This window comes from Sander vitreus, chromosome 16, assembly GCF_031162955.1.
Source record: "Sander vitreus isolate 19-12246 chromosome 16, sanVit1, whole genome shotgun sequence".
NCBI lineage: Eukaryota > Metazoa > Chordata > Actinopteri > Perciformes > Percidae > Sander > Sander vitreus.
The window spans coordinates 20,999,962-21,020,260 of record NC_135870.1 but is presented as its reverse complement, the minus strand read 5'-3'; the positions used below and the strand labels follow the sequence as shown (position 1 = coordinate 21,020,260).

Below are 20,299 nucleotides of genomic sequence, written 5' to 3'. Positions count from 1 at the left end.
TTCCAAAGACTCAAACGGTTGACATAAGTAACACATCACAGTTGATATGTAGCCTAGCCCCATTATGTCTCTGTAAACATGACAGTGTCATTGCATAGTAATGCAGTTATGAGCAGGAATGATCTGACGCCTACACCAAGACTGTAGCCGATGGCTAGCTGGCGGCTACAGGCTAGTAAATACATCATTTAAACTTTCTGTGATCCAATTGCACGGTCACTTGTCAGCAGTGGAGTTGAATTGTGGGTAATGTAGGCGCCACATTTTGACAAGGAAGAAGCATGCGTGGAATAAAAAAGATGGTATCTCTGGTTCTGCTGCATCACTGTATGTTCCTAACCGAAACAACCAATCCCACTTCTCACAACCTAAAACACAGTAGGGCTACTTCTCTGTGAAATACATGCTGATTAATAGGACCAGAGCTGTTATGGGACAGTAAAAATCCAAGACGTAAGAGGCCAGACACTCTGGTGCCATTTAGATCTTTAAAAAAAACAATAACACTGTAAAAGAGCCAGTGCATAGACATACGATTTATACACTATATTATTTGTTGTAATTATTTTAATAAAGGCAGAAGGGAACAGGATTGTAAGTTACAGATGTATCATTGTGATATGATTTGTAAAAGTGAGAATTGCCAAAGTACAACCAGACATAATCCACTTACACTGCACTGCTGAATTTATTCAAGGTAAAGATATTCAAATATCAGAACATTCCTGGAAGCTACTCAATGTGATTTGAAGGACGGCATTGAATTCTCCCCCATGTCCCATAAGCCGGAAAGGCCTATGATTGAATAGAGCGGATTTTCTTATTTTTTGTTAAATGACTATAAAAGTATTGCCATACCTATTTTTTTTTCTAATGCTGTCGGAGACATTTTACTTAAGACTAGGAGGCAGGCAAGGGTACCCTCAAAATTGACATAATATAGACATGAGTTTATTTTCAGATTACTTTATGCTTATCTTATCCATCAATATCCCAGAATATAATATATATTATAACATATAATTTACCAAAAAATTGAATTGGCAACCAACAAGTGAAGCTCAGAACGTGATAAAGAAAGAAAATGAAAAAGTCAAAAAATGAATGTATTCAGGGAAATGTAACAGGTGGGATTATGCTTTACTCCTACCTCAAGTATCTCAAGTATAACTTAGACACATCTCCTCCTGTTATATAAACACTCCAGTGAGTCCTCCCTTCTCTTCCCACAGGAGGGTGCTCCTCCCATAGCCCTTCTGGCTGCGTAGAAAGTCAGCACAAACGATGATGGAGGTCCTGCAGGGTGCTATCTTCACTCAGCCAAGGGTGGTAATGGGGTTACAGTGTGCAATTTTCTGCTCTAACCCTGCAAGCTTACATCAGCCTCCCTCATCATTCCTCTTAAAAGCGGTTATAATCGTTCTGCAGGCAGAAATATAGTCTTGGCTTTGAAGATGTTATTTTCTTTCCGCCAAAAGAAATAAAGTTTTGGCTTTGAAGATACCATTATTATAGCTATATATTTATTTATGTATTTTCTCAGAATGGACTTGAGTCTTAAAAAGTGTCTGAGGCATTTCAGATTTAAAATTAAAACTTCAAAAGTGTTTTAAGCGTAATATCCGACAAAGTGGTTTGCAACAGTGTGTTATTATATTTTCAGAAACAAGTTATATTAAGTATGGAAATATGGTATAAATAAGTACATTCATTCCCCAATAAATTGTAAAAACTGCATAAATGAATAGCCATCAAATAATTGATGTATTTTGTATTATCAATAATTCATTACTACGTTTGGAACATACAAGAAAATATTCCACCAAAATTAGAGTATGAGAATTTATTTAATTATTTATTTAATATTTTGAGTAACAAAACATTTTTCCTCCTATTTTTATTGCATTTTTTTTTCTATATTTCTCTGTCCTTCTTTGAAATCCTTGTTTCCTATAATTACATTAATTAAGGGTAGGGACAACAACCTGAGGCTTCAGCACACGTTTGTTTTGTTTTGTCTTATTTTTTTATATGATGATTTATTATAATTTAGCCACTTTCATAATTGTATGGTTGGTTGATTTTATTGTATTGTCAATAAATGACTGGAAAAAATATACTAATACGTATTTTACATCAGCAATTTAACTCCAGCTGTGAAAAGTATTGTGTTGATATAGTGCAATGGGGGGAAAAAAAAGGGAAATCTAAATTGTTGGTTGCTGGTTACTGCACACATGCTACACACAGACATCCACAAAACCATGTGAACTACGGGGGAGCCAGGGGGAGCTTGGCTCCTCTTAATAAGACATGAGCTCCCCCCGAAAATATGATTTGTGAAAGTTTGGGAGGGGTCTCTGAAATGGTCTGCTACGTTCGCCATGCATTTCTATTTGTCTGTATCTTCATCACCACGGAACATGCATATGGCTATTATTGATGAAAGATTCATGTATGAGGGTGATTCATCACTAAGATACCGGCATGCTAGTCCTGCCTTCATCATTTAGTGGCGGCGCAATATCAAAAACGGCACTAACTTTAACTCAGTGATGAGAGAAAAAAAACAGACTTAGGCCTTGTGATTATCATATGTGCTCACATAAAGCAAGTAGACCTACGTGCTTGCAACTATGAATGTTTCTTGGAATAGAATTCAGAGTTTGCCATTATTATAATATAAGAATAAGACAGTTGATGTCCACAAAAAGGATGATCCCAACACACAATTTTAAAGAAATAATGCAACAAGTAACAAACCACAGAGACTGCTTTCAGGTTGGTTTGGTTTTTGAAGGAACACCCATATAATGTGGATTATTTGACAACAATGAGCCGTGTAATTATGCTGTTGCGAAAGCAACTTTTCACATTCATGACAAGGCTTGAAGGGCGCAGCGTTAGTTCATCGTGCACAGTGTAACACAGCGCTGGCAAGGATAAACACATGAGGAACAAAGAAGAAAGAAACTGCCATAAATGCATACTTGTGGTTGGTGACGTTGCGGTGAACTCGCCAGTGAAAGACGTGAAAACGTGAAAACGTGTCTCACTGACTGGACACTGTTGATTCACTTGTATGATGTATAAAAAGGCTGCCTGTTTCTTTTTCTTTCTTTAATATATGAGCAAACATGCAGAGACACACCTGAACAGCCCAACTCAGATCATTGCCTTCATAAGCAAATAAAAAAAATACATTTGCATGCAATCATTTTTTTAACGTCTTTCAAAGCATGCAAATGGGGGCCTAATTTGTTTTGTCACAAGCTAACCCCCCGTAACTCCCTGTTGTACGAGAACAAACGGCTCAGCTTAGCATGTACTCCTAATGTGTTATAGACATTAGTGGCAATTAGTGACAGGAGGAGTGTTTATGAGGGAGAGAGCATGCTGCAGTGAAATTACAAACGAACAGTTGATCCCACTAATAGTCAAAAACATCACAAATACAAATGTCTTCTTTAAATCCATTTGAGCCCATAATAATGACACAAGAAGAAATCTAGACACACAGACAGACAGACGCTATGAACTAAGATTAATGATGCGTGCCGTATGACTCAATGTGAGCTCATTGAACATCTGCATGCAGCAGACAGCAGCCAACTGGTTTGCATCATGACTTTCTATGTCATGTTTCTATGACTGGAGGGAGGACCGGCTGGGGGAAGTCAGATTAATTTATTTAATTACGTGCTATACTGGATTCATGACCTTTGCATATCATAATATAGTATGAGGTGAGATGAGTAAACAGGCAGTAAGATAAGAATGAGATAATAGACAACCACCTGTGCCACCTGTAATCATATATTGATGAATGTGTCTGAATGATGAATACAGCATCGATATGTGAGTTTTATAGACGGCCGTGCATTTATTTAATAATTATGATGATGGTGGAAGCCTTCATTGGCAACACTTTAGAGAATTACGTTTTATGACTTGACAAGTGGCTAGACTGTCATGTGTATGTACTGAAGTGGAAAAAGAGAGAGTGCATCTGACACTCCAGTATCGGCCCTTCTGCATACTGCATAAGTAAGATGACTCTGGAGGTACTATAGGTTAATATGATACGAGGCTACAGTGTGGAATATATTATTTAAATATAGTAAAGAGATGTTCTGAAACTAATTGATTCTTTGTAAAAAGCATTTTGCTGAAGCTGTTCTCAATGCAGCTGTGTATTACTTGTATTTCAAAAATAACTTTCACTTGTGCTCTCTATATGAGAAACAAGCTAACTCTTAATTAATAATTTGACCCCAAGGCTCTGGCCTTAAACCCAAAATTTCCATTTAAAACAAGTATTGTTCCAAAAATATGAATACTCCTAAGGTCCCATATTATGCAAATGTACAGGTTCATACTTGTATTTTGGGTTTCTACTAGAACATGTTTACATGCTTTAATGTTCCAAAGACATTATTTTTCTCAAACTGTCTGTCCAAATATATCTGTATTCACCCTCTGTCTGAAACGCTTTTTAGGGCTTGTTTAAGCCACCGTACAGAAGTCCTGACGGCTCGTTTAAAGACACTGTTTCTGTATACAGGCTGTGTGCATTTCTCTGTGGGTTGACCATTTTGTCTTTCCCAGAATTAATATAGCACCTTGACCTGCTTTCTAATCAACAAAGACATGTTAATCTCACTTTTTACAATACGGGACATTTAAAGCATTTTGATCACTGCAATGTTATAATCTGATATGAAAAGTAAGGCACATTTGAAAAATGAGCTCTTATAAATAAAGGGGAAATAAAGCATTTTGTGAAGGCACAGCTGGTGGTGGAATAGACAATATTTATATAACGGTATTGCTGAACATTTACTGTATACCTGCAAAAGTGGTTCAAGTTTCATTATTGCTATATATTTATACGCCAGGCACAAAGCCAACGTGTTTTAACCATAGTAGCACTTTTTTTGTTATCCTTTTAAACATTTTACTAGACCGACATGAGTGTCCTACTTTTACATTTTTGCCAACTTTGGGTTGTGGTACAATCCATAACGGGTATTAGCATACACCTCTTTTCATGATTTATCCCTTAACACATCTAGGTTGTAAGTAGTATGTTGAGCATACAGCCCTTTTTTCAGAATGCACCCTAATACACATCTCATGAGAGAAAGCAGGTGGAAACCAAACCATAAAAGAAGATCCCATATCAGTCACATACAGACACACAAATAATTTTTTTGTCATTTTAACACATTGGCTATTGTGTATGTGTGTGTTTCTGGACAGAACACCAAACCTTTACAAGAACTTTATCTCTTTCAATTCATAGAATTTGATTTTGTTTCAGCCTGTCATGAATAAACCTGTTTCTCTAAACAAACTTAGACAGCGCCTAAAAATTATTGGAAGTCTCTCTCAGTTACTAAACTTTGTTATAACATTGGAATGTTGCACCTGGGGTGCAGCATGGTGAAAACTCCCAGACTGGCCTGAGCCTGTTTTCAGCAAAAGCAAGGCGCCAGTAGAAACTGTAACACAGGAGATATATATATATATATATATATATATATATATATATATATATATATATATATATATATTAAAATATATCACAAATTGGCATTTTAGGAAATACACTTAGCCTGTTAGCTCTTTTGCTGAGAGTTTGATAAGAAGATACCCTTAGAAGTTACCGTTCTTTTAACCATGAACAGTAATGACATTCTCTCGTTCAGCAACATCAAAGCTTAATGTCGGGCCATTTCTTTTTATGCATTACAATTTTCTCTTGAGGTCCATCCCTTTATCTACACATGATTAATGGAAACAAATGTTAATTCTATTTTTGTAAATTTAGAGTCTAATTGGATATTGCGCTGTCAGCCTACCTTTATCTGAAACTGGGTAAAGGAGTAAAATGTAATTTGAAAGGGCTATCCATTTATCTTTTTCATTTTCTCAAGAGGCTTTGGCCTATGTTCGGCCTACATGTGTAAAAATACATGCCCCACACTGTATGCATACGTGTCTATATGTTCCACTTTATTATTTATGTTGGGTTGCACCATAAACTAGGGGTAATGTCTTTATCTACATTTAGAAAAAGGAAAAAAAAAGTTTATATTTGTTCAAAATTTGAGCAACTGGATCATGACAGCAGAATTACATGAAATGAGAGCTTGGATTCCTCCCATGCAACAGTGTTTTGGGGGCAGGACAAAAACAAAGGCGCTTCACTTCATTGGCCGAACTCTACCCACAGGGTGTCACAGAAGTACGGCCTCGTTTCTAAACTCCACACACACAGTAAGCTCCAGAGAGAGCAGAGACAGACCACAGCCACGATCCTCTTTCTTTTTGCTCTGCCATTGTGGTTTCAAGCCTGTAAGTATATTTTGCTTTGGAATTCTTCTAGACAATTGTATTGTGTATATTGTATCTGATTGGGGTTTAATTTAGTTTGAAGAAGTTTTACTTGTTCACTAAACCTGATTTCTGCATATAGATGATTTTTTGCGGCAACCCTCCGGTGAAGACGACATACTTACAGTGTAACAGTCCGTAGAAATGAATTGTGCAAGGTAAGCTACTGTGCTTTTAATTAAACTCCTTTTACTGCAATCACACAGTGCATTTGGTAAAAAAAAAAAAACATTACCTGTAAGGTATTAGAGCAGTGAAATCACAATTATGCTAAAAGAGAAATATGTGTGACGACTCCTTTTTTTATCTAATTTTAACCCCATCACGTCTTCCTTCTCAGAGTTCTCCATGCCTTCGGGAGTCACCCACCGCCAGCTGTGATGCCAGTTGACCTCGCCAAGTGTCTGAGCCTCAGCAAGCGTCAACCTCTTTATCAGCTGCTGTCCACGTCTCCTCTGAAACCCACACAGCGTCGTTATCGGCCAGCCAACTGCCTGCCGAGGACCGGCCTTCACTCTCTGCAGCCCTCCTTCTCTTCCCCCTTCGCTTCATCCTCATCGCTGCCCTCCTCCCCTGTGTCCTCAGAACCTCGGAGCTGTTTCCGCAGGGACAGCAATGGCCTGAACAAGAAGCATGTGATCTTCGCAGACGCTAAGGGATTGGCCCTCACTGCTGTACGGCTATTTATCCCTGAGGACTCTTCCCCTGTTTCCACTCTGGTGATGAAACCCTCCCTTGCCCAACTGCAAGGCCAACAGCTGACCTCAAACAAACTGCAGCGTTACAAGTTGCGCCTGGGTTTCCCTCAGCCAACACTTGACTTCAAAGCCTTCCTTGCACGTCTGCGAGACATGCGTGTACAGTTGGAGAGATGCAACGTTTCCGAGCACTCCTTGAGTGGCAAAGTGCGTGTCTCCCATGTCGGTATCGACAAGGCTGTGCATGTGAGGGTGACTTTTGACTCTTGGCAGAGCCACCATGACATCCCCTGCACATTCCTGCAGCAGCAGCGCTATGGGGGTTGTGATATCGACGTTTTTGCTTTTGACTTAAGCTTACCGAAGAACATAGATCCGAATGAGCGAGTCGAGTTTTGTGTGTCCTTAACGCCTGGACCTGGCTCAACGCCACACTGGGACGACAACATGGGGCAGAATTACAGGGTGTGTGTGGAAAAAGATGGATCGGATGGTTACCAAGGCAACACTTACCGTTGTTACCCCACACTTTCACACCATCGGGCACAATCGTGGCCTTCACATGTGTCCCTCAGGATGCAGAACTCTGCTGATCTACAACTTCAGAGGAGTTTGTCAAGCAGAGTCAGAACAGAGTGGAACACTCTGTGTTCAACAAAGCCCTGTGTTGAAACTAGCCCTCTCAACACAGCTATGAAAATATGCAAATAATGTAAATATGATAATTAAGAAATTAGGGCTTTTAGGGATGTATGGACTTTCTGAAATCTCCAGTGTTGGATGGTCTGAAGCCTACTGTTCAGAAACAGCTCACCCATATTAGCTCAACTACCCTGCTGAAATATGAATAATACATGCTGCCTTAGTGTTCTGATTAAATAAATTTTTTTTAAAGAAGCTTTTCTTGCTCTTTTCTTCCCTCTGCAGAAGTGAAATCCTAATCATTTAACACATGCCATTTTAGTAAATGCACCTGTTGTCCTCCGGTCAAATGTGACCCATTTTCAATGTTTCTATATATCAGAAATTTGGATTTCTTTCAAAACAATTGTCACAACACTCTTTACAAGTAAAATAAATGGTCAGTTCACTGTTCATATTGGATGTGGGTGTTTATTCAATTTTCTAGCATTTGAATGTCTGAAAGAAATCTTCAAAAATGTTGAAAAGTTTAAAAAAAAGCGCAACAACTCAACAAAAATGAAAAACAAAAAGTTGCATGGGCGACGGGAAAACAACACAAGGGTTACAGTGTGCTTTTGTGCATTGTAGCATAATACATAAGCCCTGATTAAGAAACAGGGCGGCATGATCATGATGTACTTTCACACAGACGTTATTTCTCTTGGCTCAGATTTCCAATGTGTCATGCATACCAGACAGAATAGGAAAGAAGATAATTCCTTTATTGTGATTGCACAATAGTGTAACTAAATTAGTTGCAATTAAAAAAAAGTAGCAATCCTGACGGCGTATACACACATATATTAAAACAGTAACTAAAGATAGAGAAAATCTAAAAATGGGTAAAAACAACAACAACATAATTAAATGTTTATAGATAAAATATTGCTGTGACTAAAAGAGTAGATAGATATTGTACTTGTAGTGGATTGTATACAGGTAATACTTTTGGGAACATATGTAAAAGAAATATGCTATGGTGCAGTTGGTGTGTGTGTGTGTGTGTGTGTGTGTGTGTGTGTGTGTGTGTGTGTGTGTGTGTGTGTGTGTGTGTGTGTGTGTGTGTGTGTGTATATATGTATATATGTGTGTGTGTGTGTGTGTGTGTGTGTGTGTGTGTGTGTGTGTGTGTGTGTGTGTGTGTGTATATATGTGTGTGTGTGTGTGTGTATATATGTGTGTGTGTGTGTGTGTGTGTGTGTGTGTGTGTATATATGTATATGTGTGTGTGTGTGTGTGTGTGTGTGTGTGTATATATGTGTGTGTGTGTATATATGTGTGTGTGTGTGTGTGTATATATGCGTGTGTGTGTGTATATATGCGTGTGTGTGTGTGTGTATGTATGTGTGTGTGTGTGTGTGTGTGTGTGTGTGTATATATATAGATATAGATATATATATATATATATATGTATGTGTATATGTGTATGTGTGTATATATATATATGTGTGTGTGTGTATATGTGTGTGTGTGTATATATATATATATATATATATGTGTGTGTGTGTGTGTATAGGTATACATGTGTGTGTGTGTGTGTGTGTGTGTGTGTGTGTGTGTATATATATATATAAAAGTAAATGATCCAATGAATGATCCAGGCAGCACATTCTCGTCTCCCTCCTTCATTTTACAGTCCAATGGTGGCTAGAACGGCTCTGGGTCAAACGTCAATATGGAATGGATTAATTTGCGTTTTTTTTCTCAGATTAATTAATCGAAATTAACGCGTTATTTTGACAGCCCTAATATATACATACATTAATACAAAAATAAATACAAAGGTGCAGTTGTAATGTCACTTAGGTAATGCAGTGCAGACGATATCAGTGTAAACAGTCAGAGTTTGACCGTGTTCAGTTCTCTTATGGCTCTGGTAATAAGTCAACAAACTGAAAAATGTTCTGGGCACACATGGTTTGCATGAGACAGCCTGTTCTAGACACTCCGCTTCCTGCTGTGAAAGGTGGAATAACACGCTGGTAATTGCTACTTATATACTGTTCCTGATTGGTATGGCAAATAGCAAAGTAACCATGGCATCATCGGCACCAGCATGTACTTTGGATAAATGTGTACTTTGTGCCTGTGTTTACACGCAAGGGTGGAGTCCTCATTAGATATTGTTGAAGCCACAGAGAGAAAGTCTCTCTGTGGGCTTCTCTTGTTCCACTCCTTCTTAGTCACCTTTCTGTTAGACTTGTTTCTTTGTCCTTCATTTTCTTTTCTTTCAGGCTGGAGTCCTGCCAGGACCACCGCCTTTGTGACATCAACTGCAATGTCGCATTGAAGGCAGTTCGCACATGTGGCAGGTTTACACACCTTGTACCCTATAAGCACTTATTTATTGATAAGGCTCAACAGTGTCGGGATGGTGTCAGGTGTTAGATCTTTCCCCTCTTAACATCCAATGAATAATAAGCTAAACAGAGCCATGGAACCAGACACATTATCACAACTACAGTAAAGGTAAATTACAGAGCCTTTTGGCAGCCCATAATCTCAAGTGTAATCGTAAACTATTCACATGTTAAAGGACTTTGTGGTCCTAATGTTAAAGGGATGATAGAATGCAAAACCGATTTTACCTTGTCATAGTTGAATAATGACAGTTTGGTGGGTAACTAGGACATACATAGAACCTCAAAATCCCATTGACACCTCTTTCCTCTGCAAATCTTACAATTTGAAACTGCCTCTGAAAACGGGCAAATCTAAACTAACCACTCGGTGGCTCCTCCTTATTTGGCTCTAGTCTCTACCTTTTGTCACGCCCCAACATTTACATAGGCTACACCACTGATCTGAGATCAGGTAGTCTTCTGAATAGGTTGCGCAGATCTCAGAAATTGTATACATTGTTCATCTGCTATTTTACCACTAAATTCACTTCTGAGACTTGTTTATGCGAGAAATCAACTATGTAGAGGTCAAATATGGGCCGTTTTACGAAAATTGATGGCTAATTGCAAATTTTGTCCAACTGTGTGTCAGAGTTCAGCGGCCAGTGCTGCCTGGGTTGCTGCCTCGACGCCCAGCCTGCCTTCCTTCACAGACCCCGGCCTGCTGTGAGCTAGATGGAGCTCTGTCACAGCCGGCAGCCCACGGCGCTCCATACCCGCGCAAAGTCACCGTTCCTAGGTTACTGGACTACCAAACGCTGCTGCCCTGACAGAGCTCCAGGGCCTGCAGCTCCCCTCTTCCTGCTAAATGGCAGGTGTCAATCTCTTACCACAGGTTCCAGTTAATCTTATAATGGAAATGTGTGTTGAGTTATTTAAACAAACGATAGGGGAAATAAATGGCTCTTGTCCGCGAGTCTCATTGATAGAGCCCGTGGCTGGATGGAGCTCTATCAATGAGAGCTAGCTAGCCTCCTCTTAGACCTCTCAAATTCACAAAAATGCATTAAATTGAAATCGGACAAAAGTGTTAGCTAAGCTTAGTAAGGCCTTAGGGTACCTGTGACGAAATTCAAACTGTAAATATACTCTAGTTATGCCAAAAGTGTAGCTAACTAGCCGCGATCTGTACACATAGGATTGAAGGGACACTAGCAGCTAACGAAACCCCTCATATTCACAAAAATGCATTAAATTGAAATCGGACACAAGTGTTAGCTTTGTAAGACCTTGGAGTAGCTGTAATATAAGTGGCGTGACAAAATTCAAACTGTAAATATACTCTAGTTATGCCGGCAGCTGGCAGCCGGCCAGCTCTGCGGACCGGTAGTCCAGTAACCCAGAAACGGTGACTTTGCCCTGGGTATGGAGCCCAGTCCAACACGTCTTACCAAATTTAGAATTAGCCATCAATTTTTGTAAAACGGCCCATATTTGAGCTTTATATAGTTGATTTATCACATAAATTCTCAGAAGTGAATTTTATATGATACGTATATTACAAAATAGCAGACAAACAATGTATAACGTTGCAGTGTCTGAAATATGAGACCTGCTGTCTCGTCTCCAATGTATGTGTATGTGGTTCGCTCACCAATCAGCACATAGCTCATCTAAATATTCATGAGCACACCATATTTGGAAGAAAAGCTCTTGTTCCAAATAGCGCCATATTCACAGGGGTAGTTAAGGGCCCACAGAATAGCACTTGGGCAATTTTCAGCCCAACCAATGTTACATACCCTATTAGGAGAACAGTGAAATACCCTATATAATCATTCTATCACCCCTTTAATGAAGCTTTATGTATTCTGGACACTTGATCTCAAGAGACACCGGTGATCAAATTACATGCATACAACAACAGTTCAGTCACACAAAAAAAGTCCATCCATCCATCTTCGTCCGCTTATCCGGGGTCGGGTTGCGGGGGTAGCAGCTCCAGCAGGGGACCCCAAACTTCCCTTTCCCGAGCCACATTAACCAGCTCCGACTGGGGGATCCCGAGGCGTTCCCAGGCCAGGTTGGAGATATAATCCCTCCACCTAGTCCTGGGTCTTCCCCGGGGCCTCCTCCCAGCTGGATGTGCCTGGAACACCTCCCTAGGGAGGCGCCCAGGGGGCATCCTTACCAGATGCCCGAACCACCTCAACTGGCTCCTTTCGACGCGAAGGAGCAGCGGCTCTACTCCGAGCTCCTCACGGATAACTGAGCTTCACACCCTATCTCTAAGGGAGACGCCAGCTACCCTCCTGAGGAAACCCATTTCGGCTGCTTGTACCCTGGATCTTGCTCTTTCGGTCATGACCCAGCCTTCATGACCATAGGTGAGGGTAGGAACAAAAACTGACCGGTAGATTGAGAGCTTTGCCTTCTGGCTCAGTTCTCTTTTCGTCACAACGGTGCGGTAAATTGAATGTAATACCGCACCCGCTGTGCTAATTCTCCGACCAATCTCCCGCTCCATTGTCCCCTCACACGCGAACAAGACCCCAAGGTACTTGTACCTGGAGAAGGCACTCCATCGGTTTCCTGCTGAGAACCATGGCCTCCGATTTAGAGGTGCTGATCCTCATCCCAGCCGCTTCACACTCGGCTGCGAACCGATCCAGTGAGTGCTGAAGGTCACAGGCCGATGATGCCATCAGGACCACATCATCTGCAAAAAGCAGCGATGAGATCCCCAGCCCACCGAACTGCAACCCCTCTCCACCCCGACTACGCCTCGATATCCTGTCCATAAATACTACAAACAGGATTGGTGACAAAGCGCAGCCCTGGCGGAGGCCAACTCTCACCTGAAACGAGTCCGACTTACTGCCGAGAACCCGTACAGAGATTGGATGGCCCTGAGAAGCCACAACACATGATTTGGTGTAAATGCAGCCTTTTGCTGAAAACACACCAAGCAGCGGCGAAGTGCCACTCATCGCAATAATTACTTCTTTTGTAGCCGAGAGGCGTGTTCAGGGTTGGAAATTTACTTTTTTTGTCTACCTGCCACTGTGGCTCATGGATTCCAAAATTTTCCAACCACTCAATATATTATTTTTTATTTTTTGCTGGTGAGTGAAGCAAATCTAGCAGCCACTTGCATATTTTGCCAGCATTTGGCTAGTGGCTGCTGTGAATTTCCCACCCTGGGCATGTTCATGTGTTTCTGGCAGGAAGAATGTTCTTTGTAACAGAAGTCAACATGTCACAGGTGTCACATGGCTCTCTGGCCGAAAAAAGTTTAACCATCCCCAACTTTTAGTTTGGCTGCACTTCACTGCAGAATCAAAAGACCACAGCTCTGACCTATTGGTCATTTTGTCTGGAAGACTGTAGGAAACACTGTTTTGGCATCAAAGTGTAAATCATGTTCATCAATTTGACTTCAGACAACAAGTCTCCTGCAAGGCACAACCAGGTGCCTTAGCCACTTCTACCAACCATAACAACAGCAAAGTTACATATAATAACAACTATTTGCACGCATTTACAAAAGGTATTAGGTTAGATAAAGGCTTTTCAGTGGTCAAAATATATTTTTGCTCTTTTGCATTTGTCGTTTCTCTCATTTTATCTTTAAGCCAGCAGAAGCTACAGCTGGCTTGTGGCCAGCTGCCAGCTACCAGCTGCTGGTGCTTACAGTGCTGATGCTTAGTGCTGTCGGCACAATAGCCTGAAGACTGATTCCAGTAGGCTGCAGCCACAGCTGTGATCACAAAGAGTGAGCTGCTGGGAGCAAACAGTAGTGGCTTGCTGAAACTAAAGACACTAGGCTGCAATGACCGGAAATAGTTTTATTCTGGTGCCAAGTAACTTCAAAAGCAACCAAAATGTCACTTGCAATTATCAGTTGTGTTTAGCAGCTTTAAAGAGGAAGACATTATAAACATAGCCAGCGGTTGTATAATCAGCAGTGGTGCCAGTGATACAAAAGCAGTTGGAAATTGACTGTTTGTTACCCAACACTGTGTTTGTAATGTTTTTGCCAAAAGTGGCTGATGGCAGAATTAATACTCGGTTTAGAGTGACCCTCCTCAACCTCACAAAAGTAGCCATTTCAACCTACATACACTATTATGTGTACATTTGTCAGGCAAGACGATGAGCTCAGTAAGTGTCAGTGCCTCTGAAACAGCTTTAAGTTTTATGTGATCAACCTATTCAGCTTTTTTTCTATCTAATGTAAATGAATTAAGAATAAACTGCATGCAACATGCAAATGTGTATTGTGAAATTCTAAGTTTACAAGGTTTCAAAAGGTATCAAAATATGTGTTCTACTATACACAAATATTACAAACAGTATATGGGACTTTTACAGAAAGCCTACCAGTGGCCGCCCGGATAGCTCAGTTGGTAGAGTGGGCCCACTCTACCAACTGAGCTATCCGGGCGCCCACTTATATTAGGTTTACTCCTCGACACAGCGGGCCCGGGTTCGACACCGACCTGCGGCCCTTTGCTGCGTGTCATTTCCCCCTCTCTCTCCCCTTTCATGTCTTCAGCTGTCCTGTCAAAATAAAGGCCTAAAAATGCCCAAAAAATTATCTTAAAGAAAAGAAAGCCTACCAGGACAGCTGACATGGACACCAAATGCTGTGAGTCTGCTGTAGGCTACTCTACTCCTACATTCTGCAAACCAGGAAAGAAAAAAGATAAGACTACAGTGCCCTCTATGGTTAAAACAGCAACGTGAGGTAAAATAAGAGATCAAACTGTGTTTATCATCAGAATAACTTCACATTACATAACAAACCCAACAAAAGTAATTTGGCAGATGCAGAAATTGTGATACGGGCATGTGTGAATGTATAAGGTGAAAATTTCTAATGAGCCAACACCAATTGATCTGTCACTTTTTGTGAGCCGTCTTTACTGACAGCGGTCGCTGGGCAGGTGCTCGTGCTCAGGGTTCCAAGGTGATACGGCAAAGCACTCGGCGGCCTTCCTGTCACACTCGCAGATGAACATCTCGCATTCTTTGTTTTTGTCTGAGGGAGATAAACAGAGAGCACTCTGTGATTACCAAAAGGCCCATATATTCCTATGACTTAAAGGAACTGAGAATAATGTCAGTTTGACTGTGACAGGAACACAAGGAAAATCCCTTCGTTTCGCTGTACTCACTGCCACAGGTGACCTCCTTGTTTGCCTTGTCGCAGCTGTAGTCATAATACTCTGTGTACGGGTTGTCGAGGATGGGCCAGCACTCAGGGTGTTGCATTGCATCATTGAAACACTGATCATGCACTTGGCAGCACCTACAAGTCAAACAAGATGAATTTAAAACAGACTGGAAAAGGTTTTTTTTTTTTTTTTTTTAAATGACGTCTGAGTATGAAGCAGAGTGAGTAAAATATGACCTGTCCAGATCATCCACAGGTGTGCCGGAGCCTCCCTTTCCACAATAGCAGCCGTAGTCAGCGTAGTCAAAAAGAGGCCAACTATCAGGCAGCACACACAGGATCATCCTTCTAAACTGGGTGAGTGCCCTGTAGTCCAATGAGTGGGCTGAAGCACAACAAGCAGAAGCAATCAGAATTCCATTTTATACTGGAAGATGCATCTATTGACGACCACCATGCGTACAGATGGACAGCTTTTGTTGAGGTGTACTCACAGACGGAGAGGCCTGCAGCCAAGAGAACCAGAGCCTGGAGGGTGTTCATCCTGTAAGTCAGAGGGCAAGTCACAGAGTAGCTCTCACTCTAACATCAGGCACTCTTTTTCTATCAAGTAGGAGACCTTGGGAACTGCTCTGTCAGCTGTTTATACCACACAGGGTCTCACGGCTCACAACGCACAGCCTCTGAGAATTAAACATAAGCCAGCATATGTAAACGCAGCTAAAACTCTCACACTCTCAAAACCCTGAACCCTGAGCCATATGTTTGATGTTCTGTCTGGACTAGAGTTGCTCAGCTCTGGAGTTAGGGCTCCTAGATATACCAATAGGGTCACAAGTTATGTTCAAGACTCATTTAAAAGGTTTCAAATGTCTCATCCGCCTTGGTTGAGGTATTTGCTCTCTAAGTGATTTTCTAGTCTCTATATCATATATGTGTGTGTGTAATGCTTAAATTCACAATGACACTCGAAGGCTGTAATTGATAATTTGATGTGGTTGTGCCTTAAACATGGGGTTGAGGGTTCCGAAAAGGTCGAGAAACCCTGGTCAGACATTTGTCAACTATGTGTGCATGACTTCATGATAAAGGGAAAGTTATCATAAAGCAGACAGCAATGTGCAATATCCTCATGTTCAATATAGAGATAAACATGGGACAAATAAAACCTGCAAGTCGAAAAGTTCTGCCATGAGTACAGAGACATAGAAAAAATTCCCAGACTACACGATCAGTGGTGATACAAATGGGGATGATATAATGAGCACTTGGGAGCAAAGTGTTCTAAGGTTGTACTGTACACAATGTTTTTTTTGTTTGTTTTTTTCCTAGGATGGCATACAGGCATGACCCATCCTACTCTGCCTCTGATTGGCTTACCACGGTATTCCTGCCCTAACCCTAACCAATCTCACTCCTCATGCCTAAACGTAACCTACCCAACCCATGAAGGCAACAACTACTAGCCAATCAGAGGGAGAGTGGGTGAGGGTGGTTCATGACTCTGCAAACCTAGGGAGAGAAAAATTGGCTACAGTACCTGTGGAGGAGAATGTGTCAGATTTTCACGCACATCTGTGCATTCATAACAGCACCATTTTATTGATAATGGGATTTCGCATTTTAACCTTCCAATAAGTGGCCATTTGTAAACAACAAGTGAGGTAAAATGAGAGAAGCAGAACAAAATGTGTTTATTATCAGGATAGCTGCAAAATTACAAACACAACAAACAAAAACAAACAAAAAAATGATGGCTCGCCAATGATGATGGGTCACCAATATCAGTGGACTCCCATAGAGTAACTATAAGACATGCATAGGCAAAATGTAAACGGTCAATATGTGAATATTTCTAATATGCCAAGGATAATCAACACATATATTTACTACAGTAGTTTGGTCTTTACTGACAGCGGTCGCTCGGCAGGTGCTCGTGCTCAGGGTTCCAAGGTGATACGGCAAAGCACTCGGCGGCCTTCCTGTCACACTCACAGATGAACATCTCGCATTCGTTGTTTTTGTCTGAGGGAGATAAAGCAGCACTTTGTGATAACCAAAAGGCCCACAAACATTCCCATAAATGAAAACATTTAAAAAACTGAGAATAGTATCGATTTGATGATAACAGGAACAGTTTTTCATCATCAACGTTTATATACTTTAACACTGATATGTACAGTTGTGTTCAAAATAATAGCAGTCCAACATCACTAACCTCATAAATCAATTTTTTTTGTTGATAGAAGTGATATTTCTACATGGCAAATAATTTACTGGTAAGTGTTGTAGAGTCATAGAAAACCAACAGACCCAACAGTCATGACATGCATGCTGCTCATTCTCTGTAATTGAATCTGTAATTGAAAGGGGCATGTTCAAAATAACAGCAGTGTTGTGTTCAATTAGTGAGGTGATTGATTCTGTGAACAAACAGGTGTCAGTTATGGCCCATATTTAAGGAAGGAAGGAAGCAAATGTTGCACATGCTGGTTATAGTGCATTTCACACTGAAATACTCAGCAAAATGGGTCGTTCCAGACATTGCTCTGAGGAACAGCGGACTTTGATTAAAAAGTTGATTAGAGAGGGGAAAACATATAAAGAAGTGCAGAAGATTATAGGCTGCTCAGCCAAAATGATTTCAAATGCCTTGAAATGGCATCCAAAGCCTGAACGACGTGGGAAAAAACGGTCAACTACCATTCGACTGGATTGAAGAATAGCCAAAATGGCAAAGGCTCAACCAATGATCAGCTCCAGGAAAATCAAAGAAGACTTAAAGTCACCTCTGAGTACTGTTAGGATCAGAAGAAGGCTATGTGAAGCAAAGCTATCAGCTAGAAGCCCCCGCAAAGTCCCATTGCTGAAAAAAAGACATGTACTGAATAGGTTGAAATTTGCCAAAGGACACATTGACTGGCCAAAGGAGAAATGGGGCAACATTCTGGGGACTGATGAGAGCAAAATTGTTCTTTTTGTGTCTAGGGGCGGCAGACAGTTTGTCCGGCGACCCCCATGCACTGAATTCAAGCCAGAGTACACTGTGAAGACAGTAATGCATGGTGGTGCAAAAATCATGTTATGGGGATGTTTCTCATACTGTGGTGTTGGGCCTATTTATCGCATACCAGGGATCATGGATCAGTTTCAATACATCAAAATACTTGAAGAGGTCATGTTGCCTTATGCTGAAGAGGAAATGCCTTTGAAATGGGTCTTTCAACAAGACAATGACCCAAAACACACCAGTAAGCGAGCAAAGTCTTGGTTCCAGATGAACAAGATTGATGTTATGGAGTGGCCAGCCCAATCCCCAGACCTCAATCCCATAGAAAACCTGTGGGGTGACATCAAAAATGCTGTTTCTGAGGCAAAACCCAGTAATGCAGAGGAATTGTGGAATGTAGTTCAATCGTCCTGGGCTGGAATACCTGTTCACAGGTACCAGAAGTTGGTCGACTCCATGCAACACAGATGTGAAGCAGTTCTCAGAAATAATGGTTATGGAACTAAATATTAGTGCAGTGATTCAAAGTAAAGCAAACCCTTGAGACATTTTTCAGTTTGTACAGTAAATGTTTGAGTTTGTAAAGAAAAATGCAGCCTAATATTCCTTTTTCTTCCCTTTCTGTAAAGGTAGAACACAAACTTGATCAATGTTGGTCATGTTTTGATTTAGAATTGAATGTGCAGTGTTTTTCAAGGATTTTGAGCATTATTCACTTTTTTTAAACACACTGCTATTATTCTGAACACAACTGTATATTACCTGAGATGATAACTAAAAGCAGGGCTGGGCAATATGGAGAAAATCAGATATCACAATATTTTTGACCAAATACCTCGATGTCGATATTGCGACGATTTTCACAATTAGATTCTAGATAAATAATCATCAATAATGTGGAAATAATGACTAAGTGGTTAAAGGCAAATAATGGAACCGCTAGAATAGTCACAAATCAATATGATATTGATATACTGCCCTGCCCTAACTTAAAGTATACTGATAGAAATGGAAAAAAAAAAATCTGCAACTTTCATGAGCAAAAAGCTAGTTCATAAGATCTAGTGAGCAGGGAAACCCTTGGTTTCGGTTTACTCACTGCCACAGGTGACCTCCTTGTTTGCCTTGTCACAGCTGTAGTCATAATACTCTGTGTACGGGTTGTCGAGGATGGGCCAGCACTCAGGGTGTTGCATTGCATCAGAGTAACACAGGTCATGCACATGGCAGCACCTACGGGTCAAAAAGTCAAACAAGATGAATTTTGAAACAGAATTCTTTTCTTTTTTTAAATGACGTCTGAGTATGAAGCAGAGTGAGTAAAATATGACCTGTCCAGATCATCCACAGGTGTGCCGGAGCCTCCCTTTCCACAATAGCAGCCGTAGTCGGTGTAGTCCAAAACAGGCCAGCTATCAGGCAGCACACACAGGATCATCCTTCTAAACTGGGTGAGTGCCTTGTAGTCTAATGAATGGGCTGAAGCACAACAAGCAGACGCAATCAGAATTCCATTCATACTCTATTGGAGGATGCATCTATTCACTACTACCACACCGACTACCATGGACAGCTTTTGTTGAGGTGTACCCACTCACCGACAGAGAGGCCTGCAGCCAAGAGAACTAGAGCCTGTAGGCTGTTCATCCTGTAAGTCAGAGGGCAAGTCACAGAGTAGCTCTCACTCTAACATCAGGCACTCTTTTATAGTAAGAGACCCTGGGAAGTGTTGTCAGCTGTTTATACTACACAGGGCTGCACGCCTCATAATGCATGGACTCAAACACAAACCAGCATATGTAAAAGTAGGTACACATTCCCACACTCCCTGATCATCTCTGAGTGATGTTCTAGTCTCTATGTTATGTATCAGTCGTGGAATGTAACTACTGCATTTCTTGAAGTAATGTACTTATGTACAAATTTGAGGTACTTGTACTTGCCTTGACTATTCTCCTCTGGTTCCACTTTATACTTCTTATTCCAC

The 20,299-nt window shown here is 40.9% G+C and overlaps 3 protein-coding genes across 3 annotated transcripts; 1 reads left to right on the top strand and 2 right to left on the bottom strand.

Moving 5' to 3' along the window:
• Window positions 1-6,265: 6,265 nt before the first annotated feature.
• On the top strand, window positions 6,266-8,192 carry ppp1r3c2a (protein phosphatase 1 regulatory subunit 3C2, duplicate a). Its single transcript, XM_078271271.1, has 3 exons — window positions 6,266-6,360; window positions 6,482-6,557; window positions 6,740-8,192. Exons 2-3 carry the CDS (start codon window positions 6,544-6,546, stop codon window positions 7,806-7,808), a joined length of 1,083 nt encoding a protein of 360 aa, XP_078127397.1. The 5' UTR covers window positions 6,266-6,360; window positions 6,482-6,543; the 3' UTR covers window positions 7,809-8,192.
• Window positions 8,193-14,576: 6,384 nt separating this feature from the next.
• LOC144531385 (phospholipase A2-like) lies at window positions 14,577-15,997 on the bottom strand. The gene is made up of 3 exons (XM_078271483.1): window positions 15,540-15,997; window positions 15,304-15,437; window positions 14,577-15,167 (listed from the first exon to the last, which is right to left on the bottom strand). The coding sequence occupies exons 1-3, from the start codon at window positions 15,644-15,646 to the stop codon at window positions 15,049-15,051; spliced, it is 360 nt and encodes a 119-aa protein (XP_078127609.1). The 5' UTR covers window positions 15,647-15,997; the 3' UTR covers window positions 14,577-15,048.
• Window positions 15,998-16,979: 982 nt separating this feature from the next.
• Window positions 16,980-20,283, bottom strand: LOC144531408 (phospholipase A2-like). The gene is made up of 4 exons (XM_078271515.1): window positions 19,911-20,283; window positions 19,644-19,791; window positions 19,412-19,545; window positions 16,980-17,327 (listed from the first exon to the last, which is right to left on the bottom strand). The coding sequence occupies exons 1-4, from the start codon at window positions 19,957-19,959 to the stop codon at window positions 17,209-17,211; spliced, it is 450 nt and encodes a 149-aa protein (XP_078127641.1). The 5' UTR covers window positions 19,960-20,283; the 3' UTR covers window positions 16,980-17,208.
• Between the last annotated feature and the right edge of the window lie 16 nt (window positions 20,284-20,299).